Consider the following 9,281-nt stretch of genomic DNA (forward strand, 5'->3'; position numbering starts at 1 on the left):
TCAGAGGATGTTTTGACTGCGCTGAATTACAATGTTTGTTGTTTCTCACTCCCAATAATTGACATTTGATAGCGACTACTGTAAAAGCGGCCGAGAGGAACGCGGCTGAGGCAGAGCAGGGGCAGGGAGCCGGGCGGTGGGGAGCCCCGCTCGTTGCCTTTGGGCAGTTTGGGGGCAGGCGGGGAGTCCTCTGCCCCTCTCCCCCATGGGGACCGGGTGCGGAGGGGCTGCGGACACCTCCCGCGGATGCGCTGGGGGCAGTTTCCCTCCGGCAGAGCCCGATCCCTTTGGTTTATGGCTTGTTTGTACCCTCTTTGCATTGCTTTTCTCTGCAGGGAAGAAACCGGCCGCTCGCCCCCCGCTCCGGGAGACTCGGGGCGAGGGGATCACCAAGGGGGGGGAAGCGGGGCTGGCCTCGACCCCAGCCGGGAGCGGGGGACGGAACACGGCCGGTGCATAGCGGTCCTGCCCGGAATGTGAGCTTAAAAAGCGGCTTTTACATGCTTTTTGAAAGACATTAAAATACGAGCACCATTTGCGGGCGTCACAAGAGCAATTGCTGAAATTACGGGAGGGCTACGCAAAGCCGGGGCGGGGGGGGGCGGCAGGGAAAGGCTCCCGGAGCGGAGGAGGCGGCAGCCTGCGGCCAGTGAGAGCCCCGGGGCGGGCGGCTCCGTCGCCGGGGGGTGCTGGGGGGGGGGCGCACAAGGAAGGCCAGGGACGCGCAAGGTTAAGCCACTCTCTTTAATGACAACTCGCTGATCTCCGTCAGCTTGTACAGCAAAGGGAAACACGTACGAACGGGCGGCGGGGCAAGGGGCGGACAGTGCATTTCAATACTAACTCACGTTTTAGTGCATAACCCTACGAGGACCTGGCAGGTCGGAGTGTCTGTATTCCTTGTCCGGGGTGGGGGGGTCTGTCTTCATCCGAGGACATCTGTCCTGGGTTTCCAGCTGCCGAGAGCCGCTCCCGGCCCGGTACCGGGTGCCTGCGGGGCGCAGCCGAGGCCGGCGTTAGCAGCCTCGCAAGGGGAGACCTGGGGGCTGGTGAGATGCTGAACTGGCAGGACAGCGGGGACCGTATGGGAAGTGCAAAAAATTAAATGCGGATCTCAATAATAATAATAATTAGTATAGAGTAAAAATTTAAAAAAAAAGAAAAAAAAAGGGTTGCAGGGCTAGCTGTTGTTGGGAGCAAGTCAAGCAAAATGACTGACTGCTTTGTAGGGAGAAAGGAGGGTAATTACCGGGGCGAAGACCCCGGTGGAAGGGGGAGCGAGAGGGGTGGGCGCACGGGTCGGGAGCTGCGCGGCCCCCGCCCGCCCGGCCCGGGGCACAGCCACCGCACGAAATGCCCTCCCCGCTGGAAATGGCCGCCACGCTCGTGAACTGCTCCGGGATGCTGCAGGGAACCGTCCCCCCACCCCCCAAACCCCCACCCCCCGCAGCCTGGAAATGTCCCGAGACCGGCTCGCAGGCGCGGCCGAAGTCTCCGCATCCCCGGTCCCCGGGGTCTCGCCGGTGGCCGTGGTCCACGCAGGGGGGAGCAGGCTGGGGGCGGGGGCGGCTCTACCAGGCTCGGATCCCGTGCAACGTGGAAATCCCCGCGTTCCCCTGCGGGATGGGCGTCTGCACCGAATTCAAGTCCCCTACGCCGAAGTTCATGAAGTTGTTGCCGGCCGCCGAGGGCTGCATGGTCTGCATGGAGGGGTAGTTGCAGTTGTAGTTGGCGTTGCAGGCGGGGCTGTTGTAATTAGCGTACGCGGGGTAAGCGTTGTAGCTATAGGGGTTAATGCTGACATTGTACGGCGAGCTGTAGGGAGAAGACTCCCCCAGGCAGGGCTTCCCATCGCGCACCAGCACCGGCACCGCTATCCGCCGGGGGGGAGGGATGCCCACCATTTCGAGGGTCTGATCCTGTCTCTGCCTTTTGCATTTATACCTTCGATTCTGGAACCAAATTTTCACTTGGGTGGAGGTGAGCTTTAGGACGTTCGCTAGATGGTCTCTCTCGGGAGCCGAGAGGTATTTCTGCTGCTTGAACCTTCGCTCCAGTTCGTAGACTTGGGCTTGAGAAAAGAGGACACGAGGTTTCCTCCTTTTCCTCTGTCTGGGGCGCTCGGGATCATCTAGGTCTCTTTTCTCTTGCTCCAGGCTCTTGTGCAGGGAACACAGTTCTGCAGCAAAATAAGCGGGCAAAGGAAAAAGGGGGAGGAAAAAAAGTGGGCAAAACAATAAAGCAATGTTCAATAAAGCGCGTGCACCGTGAGCGAGCCCCGGCTCTTCCCCGGCTCTTCCCCGGCTCTTCCCCGGCTCTTCCCCGGCTCTTCCCCGGCTCTTCCCCGGCTCTTCCCCGGCTCTTCCCCGGCTCGCTGTGCCTCGGCCTCGCAGGCCGCCGCGGCGACCCGCTCTTGCGGCAGCGGGACCGGCCCTGCCCCGCTCTTTAAGTACCTCTTCAGCAATTTTCTGTCGGCCTTTTTTTGTTTGTTTGACAACAAGGATGCTCCGTGCACTGATTTGAGTTGCGACCGCCTGTGCCAGAGCCTGGATTTGTCGCATGTGGCCTTTGTACCGAATCCCACCCCGACCCCGTGAGCGTACACTCAGCCGAGCGAATTAAAAATCAAATTTGTCGCTCAGTTTCTGGAGAAGCTCAAGGCGTCGCGTATCATCCTCCAGCTTTGCCCATCCCGTCGGGGCAGCCAGCGCGGCCGCGGCCCCAGCCCGGCTCGGGGGAGCCGCGGGGGTCTCCCGGGCCGGGCTCCGGTGGGACGCTCCCCGCCGTGGGTCTGTCCCGCGGGGCCCAGGAGGAGATGAAGATGCTCTTCTTCCCCCGAGCCCCGAGGTCGGGCGCGGTGCCTCCCGCCCGCAGCCCCGCACCATCCCCCCTTCCCCCGCCGCCCCGAGGGAGCCCGAGCGCCCAGCCCGGGCCGGGGGTCGCCTTCCCCCTGCCCTCCCCTTTTCTCAACTCCACCGGCGAGCCCCGGCCATCCCCGCCGTTACTCGCCGGCTTTACCTTTCTTGTCCGCCTTGGCGTCCTTGGCCGAGTCCATTTCCACGTAGCTTTTCACGTAGTAGGAGCCGGGGAAGACGGCGGGGGCTTTGGCCGGGTGGGCCTCGGGCAGCTCCTCCCGCAGGTCGGGCAGGGCCGGGGGCTCGGCGCTGTACGCCTCCTGCTTGAAGGTGGCCAACATGCAGGACGGGGAGGACAGCGAGGAGAGCTCCATGGAGGCCAGGCCGCTCTGATGCTGTTCCAAGTTCAAAATATCCTTGACCGAGAAGGGGGTCGTTGTCACAGGGCTAGGAAACATTGCGGAGGAGAGCGGGGCAGCGGCCGGAGCCCACGGTCATGGAAAAGCAGGTGAGGAGCAGCCAACCTGGAGCAGTGGTGGAGCGTGGGCTCATGGAGGGGGCACATAGCATTCCCGCGAGTAGCCTTGACTTGTGCACTGGAGGCAGGTAGGACCAGACCATAAGGGAAGGGAAGGAGGGACTAGGCAGTTTTTGGGTGACTTTAGCTTTCTATTGGCCAACATTGCAGTGATGGTATGAGAGATGCAAAGTTCCATGTCACCTAATATAGTAATACATCTCAAAAACATCCCCACTCATTTAAAGGGGCGGCAGTGTATTTATCCAGCTTTTCCCCGCTGAGTTTGTTGATCCATTAAAAAAAAGAAATCCAGAATGGCCTAATGTGTACAAAGCCACTATCTGATGCCATCTATCATACAGTCAGATTAAATAAACAGGCCGGGAGGAAACCATCAACCAAATATGTGCTGATTTTATTATTTTTTTTTTTTTTAAAGCGAGGGAACGGAGGTTTCGTTTTTAGTATTCTGCAATATCCGATCGCAGGAACTAGAAAACGGGAGTTCAGTGTCGTGTGAAGCGCGTTCAAGGGGAAATCCGCGTTTAAGGTTTACACAGATATTCTCAAGAAGCACAACGCCCGCAAAATCCAGCTGATAGGAGAGAGACCCTCAACAGCCCTCCCCTGACTTTGGAGGGGGAAATGCCTGTTGTTCCCCCCCCCCCCGCCTGATTGTGAAGCTTACAAACAAAAGAACAAAAAAATAAAAAATAGCGCTGTCTGCAAGAAACGCGGGTCGAAGGCGTTGCAAAATATACAGGAGGCCTGGGGGCAAGAGAAGGGGAATAACACAAAGGAACCGGCTGCTGGGCTGCGGCGAGGGACGAGCCCCGGTGCCGACCGGGTCCTCGCAGCCCGGGCGGGCACACGGCTGCCCGCAGGCCCCGGGGCAGAAGTGGGAGCTCATTAATTTAACACGCGTGGAGTCGCTAAAATAAACCTTAGCGGCAAAGTCGCAGGTTGAGGAGGGGCGTTACGGCGCTTGCTGGCTTGAGGGGGGGGAAGGCGGGGGGAGAATAAATAAATAAATCTCCTCTACCGACTTCTTCGGTGCGTCCCGCCCGGCTCCGGGCGGCACGGGCATGGGCTCGACCGAGGGCGGGGGGAGGTAAGGCAGAGCCCGGGGAGCCCAGCGGAGAAGCCCTGCGGGGATGCGGTGAGTTGGGGATTCCCTCGGCCGGGCCCTGCCCGGGGAGACCCGGGGGTCGCAGGGGGAATTTGGCAAATCCTTCCTCCTCCCGCAGCCAGAGGGAGACCCCCCCCCGGGGCCCGTGGAAACGCGGGCACCTGCCCCCAGCTGCCTTTTCTGGGCTGCTCCTGCTGTTCCCCCCCCCCCCGAGATTTTGTGTCTCGGCACCCTCGGGCTCCCTTCGGGGAAATTTAGTTCAGGATGTTTTTACGGTAGATGCTGTGACTCTCGTCCCGCTCCCCGAGCCCCACTGGCCGGTGCAGTGCAGCAGCCGCCCTGGCGCTCGCAGCCCTTTTGCTGTAGCCGTTTGCCGGTGTCCCGGGAGCGGTTTGTCCGCGAACTAGATCCGGATCTTGCGATGACAGTTGGAGCGATTAGTGTGTACGGGCAGACCTGAAATATTGCTGTTTAATGAGGGGAGGGGGGCGGCGGCCAAGCGGCCGTCTCGCTCTTCGCGGCTGACTTCCTGCAGACTTCCCTGGAAAACAGCTCGGAGGGGATTTTCCTCGGTTGCAGGAGAAGGGATGAAGTGCCCGGGAAAGGTGGAGGCGGCCTCGGTAGCTCGGCTCGGGAGAGGGGCCTACGGCGGGACTTTACCGGGTGTCTGCGGCACCCCTTACCCTCTGCACCGCCCGGTGGTCTTTCTAACCTCTTTGCCTCCTTTTTATTACGAGCTAATGGAGATAGGTTAGATAAATACTAAAATAACGAAGTGATCCCGTTCCCCCTCCCCCCCGGCAAATCCAGACCTGCGGCTGCAGGTTCGCCTGTCTTGGGGCCACCCACCTCCCTCGGGACAGGAGAAACGGGCTCCGGCGCTCCCTTCCTCCATCCCGGCCCTAAAACGCCTTTCCCAGGTCGAGCCCTGAGCTCGGAAGGCAGTGCCTGCCCCAGAGGTCCCTCTCTGCCCGGTGAACCCGGAGGGGAAAGCGGCCCTGAGCCGGTGGGGATCCGGGCCCGGAGCGCATCCCCGGCGGGGCGGCCCCGCCGACGGGCTCTGCGGCCCCCGGGAGGAGAGCTGCCGGCCGACGAACTGCTGTGAATTGAGGATTGACGGGTTTCCTCCAGACCCCCAGTCACACGGCGGCTCCCGATCGATGTGGGCCCGGCTGCAGAGGGTGGAAGTGATTAATTGAACGATAAGCCGGAGCTATCATTTGGAATGTCATTAATGCGTCGGGGAGACATTCATTGGAGACAGACAGCGTTATCTCCGCTTTATCTTCAACAATGCATCACTTTTAATACTGCAGTTTAGTAACAAATGGGGGCTTTAGCCTTAGCCCTTCTCTTCGTGTTTATATTTTTGGAAGAATCACAACTAGTGGGAGTCCCGGGCTCGGCCCCCTGATAAATGAACATTAGCACTTTTTAGAACTACTGTATCAACAAAAAGAGCTGCAGGGCCGCAATAATTGGTGAAAAAGCAAACACTCCGCAAAGAGAGGCCAGGTCTGCTCTGTGTCCGGCTGATTGATGAGTAAGTTACTGACATACAGCAGCTCACGGACTTTCCGGGTCGGGGCTCGGCACCCATTCCCCCCCCCCCTTTTCCTCCTTTCCCGGTGCTCTCCAGCAGCCCGCTGAAGCCAGGCTCTGATTGCAAACGGTGTCTCGGCCCATGGCGACCGAACAGAGGGGACAAAGGGACAAGTTCACCCTGCTCGGGACCCTCCTTGCAGCTCTCCGGCACTGTGCCTCGGTCCCCGTCCTGCCCAGCCCGGGGTGACCCGCCCGGCTGACCCCCCGGGGCAGGGGCGGAGGGGGGGCATCACTCACACCCCGAGCTCTCCCACACCGCTTTTGCTCTCTGTGGGGTCGTTTTTAATTGCAGGCCAGTCGGTGCGAAACAAGAATCGCGTTTAAATAACAGGCAGAAAGGAGTAAAGGGAGACAGGACCCCGGAGGGGCGCCCTGAAACACCTTCTCCAGCCCCCCGACTCGGGACCCGGGGGTGTACGTGGGAGAGACGGGATGAGCAAAGTCGCTGCTGTTTTCCTGGCTGCAAGGGGACAGCGGGGGTGCCCTGCTCTCTCCCGCGGTTTGCAGGTTGCTCTCGCTGCCCACTCGGAACCGAGCCTGGCCCCCACGCCTGGAAAAGCCCTCGCAGGCGAGGATTGTCCTCCACACTCGCTCGTTGCTTCTCTCCGGGATTGCTAACTGCGATTCGTTTAAAAACAAAAACTTTTCTTGCTGAAAACAAACAAACAAATAAACACCCCCTCCAGCCCTCCCCCCCCCCCCCCCAACCCTGCAATTAGCTCCGGAGAGCACATCCTCTCTCCCTCTGAGCTTTCGACACCTCGGACTGCTTAGCGAGAGAGAGATGGGGCCTTTTAAAAAAATTTTCCTCTTAATCCCAGTCGGTTAAGATGTCCAGGGCCCCCTCCCGCTCTAATTCCCGGCTATCTCCCGAGAACTCTGTTTATACCTCACTAGTAAACGCCAGGGTTTGAAACCTTGTCACTAATTGAGTGCTAACACTTCAGGTGCTATAGATTTGTTAAGAGCCAGTAGTCCAGAAATAGCCTATTAGGGTTTCCTTGCGAGAACTTGTGCCAATCTCCCGGTTCCCATCGTGGGCGGCGGGAGCCGCCGGGACCTCGGGATCTCTGCGGGTCCCCGAGGGCTCCCCAGGGTCTTTTGGCCAGTTACTTCTTTCAAATGATCGGAAAGGGATGCTACAAAACGACGAGCTCTGGTTGAATAAATCCTTCCGGCGTGATAGCTGGGCTGCTGTGCGTGTCCGCCGTGGCGGGGTCCCACCGGGGGTCCCGAGGGGCGCTGCGGGAGGCGGCTGGGCCCGGGGAAGGGTTTGCTTTCACCTCCCTGGATTTCTGCAGGGGAAATCGGCTCTGGAGCTGTCCAGGCGCTCCACTCTGCTGCAGCTAAATCCTCCTCCTTTTCTTGCTACCTTTTTTTTCTTTTTCTTTCCCTGCTTTTCTTTCCCTGCTTTTCTTTCCCTGCTTTTCTTTCCCTGCTTTTCTTTCCCTGCTTTTCTTTCCCTGCTTTTCTTTCCCTGCTTTTCTTTCCCTGCTTTTCTTTCCCTGCTTTTCTTTCCCTGCTTTTCTTTCCCTGCTTTGCTTTCCCTGCTTTTCTTTCCCTGCTTTGCTTTCCCTGCTTTGCTTTTCTTTCCCTGCTTTGCTTTTCTTTTCTTTTCTTTTCTTTTCTTTTCTTTTCTTTTCTTTTCTTTTCTTTTCCTTTCCTTTCCTTTCCTTTCCTTTCCTTTCCTTTCCTTTCCTTTTCCTTTCCTTTCCTTTCCTTTCCTTTCCTTTCCTTTCCTTTTCCTCTTCCTTTCCTTTCCTTTCCTTTCCTTTCCTTTCCTTTCCTTTCCTTTCCTTTCCTTTCCTTTCCTTTCCTTTCCTTTCCTTTCCTTTCCTTTTCTTTTCTTTTCTTTTCTTTTCGTCTTTTTTCTCCACCCTTTCCGCCCCTGCTCCCCTCTTTTTTTTCTCCGGTTCTTTCAAGCTCTAACCGAGCCCGCCTTTCCCGGCCTGCCCGCTCTGCCCCTAGCGCCGGGGAGAGTAGCCCCGTTCCGCGGCCCTGGCCTCCTCCTCCTCGGGATTTGCGCAAGAAAATGAGTTTTGACCTTGACGTGAAGGGGACCTTGGCGAGAGGCCTCCCCTCTGCCCGGTGGTCGGGACTGCGGCGCTGTGAACCGGGGAGGGGGGGGGGGCTCCTCCGGGAGAGCCCCGCTATCCGCCGGCGGGGCAGGTGCGAGGCGGCCGCTCCGCTGCCATCCCCGCCGCCGGTGCTGGGCCTCCGGGGCTCCTCCCCGCCGCTGCCGGATCCCAGCTCAGCCTTGCCGTGCACTTAGGAGGGCATCGGGCCCCTTCCCTCCGTGCCAGCCGGCGGGAGAGCGCTGATGGCAGCCGGGCGGGCTGGTGCCAGGGCACGGCCCGCGAATGCAGCAGCCGAAAAGCACCTAAGTGCCTTCCCTTTATTTCAGGACAAATTATGCAAAGCCCGGAATAAAACTCTCCCGTGTCGTTTCGGTTTTGATGTCGCCGTCGCCCCCCGCCATGTCCCGCTTTTCGGGCCGGCTGCAGGAGGCGCGACCGGGAGATAGCTCGGTCGTCGCTCTCCGCCTCCGTCGGTGACTCGGGAGGGGTAGCCTGGGCAGGGGGGACTTGGATAGCAAATGCCACCGTGGATTTTCCCCTCCTGCCCTGGGCTCCGTGCCTGGAATGTGACAATTAAGCTGGCTCTTGCACGTCGGGCGCTGGAGGTGGGTTTCCCCTCGGCCGAAGCGAAAGCTGGGAACCCGGCAGATAAACCACAAGCTTTAATTTTACCTTTTTCTTCCTGTAACTGTGCTGGGTTCGCTGGTGAAGAGGGAGCGATCTGGGATTTGGTCGTCCTTCCCCCTGCCCCTCTCCCAGCACCCGGGCGTTACTCCAGCGGTCGCGTTATTAAGGCGCTCCGGGACCCGCCGCTTTCCTGCGCTCGAGGAAAAGCTTTTTGACGCGGCCCGTTAATTACAAAAGCGCTTGTTCGTTGTGTTTCCAAGGGGAACGCACACAGGGCAGAAGCAATACGATTACTTTAGGGACGGGAAAATTAAAAGACCGAAGAGACTTCCACGTTTAGTAAGTGCAACAACGGTTTGGCACACGCGTCCAGTAGCCAGGACGCACCGGTGCCTAGTGATGGGCACGAAAACTGGTTTAAAAACGAAATACCTTTCAGGCACTATGAGGCGTGGGCTGTTTGGGAG

The 9,281-nt window shown here is 59.0% G+C and overlaps 1 protein-coding gene across 1 annotated transcript; it reads right to left on the reverse strand.

The window, feature by feature from the left end:
* Positions 1–1,571: 1,571 nt before the first annotated feature.
* On the reverse strand, positions 1,572–3,313 carry NKX2-5 (NK2 homeobox 5; the record flags this gene model as incomplete). The annotated part of the gene is made up of 2 exons (XM_082489767.1): positions 1,572–2,179; positions 3,019–3,313. 2 exons carry the CDS (start codon positions 3,311–3,313, stop codon positions 1,572–1,574), a joined length of 903 nt encoding a protein of 300 aa, XP_082345893.1.
* Positions 3,314–9,281: the final 5,968 nt, after the last annotated feature.

Source organism: Vanellus vanellus (genome assembly GCF_965231255.1).
Source record: "Vanellus vanellus genome assembly, chromosome: 13".
NCBI lineage: Eukaryota > Metazoa > Chordata > Aves > Charadriiformes > Charadriidae > Vanellus > Vanellus vanellus.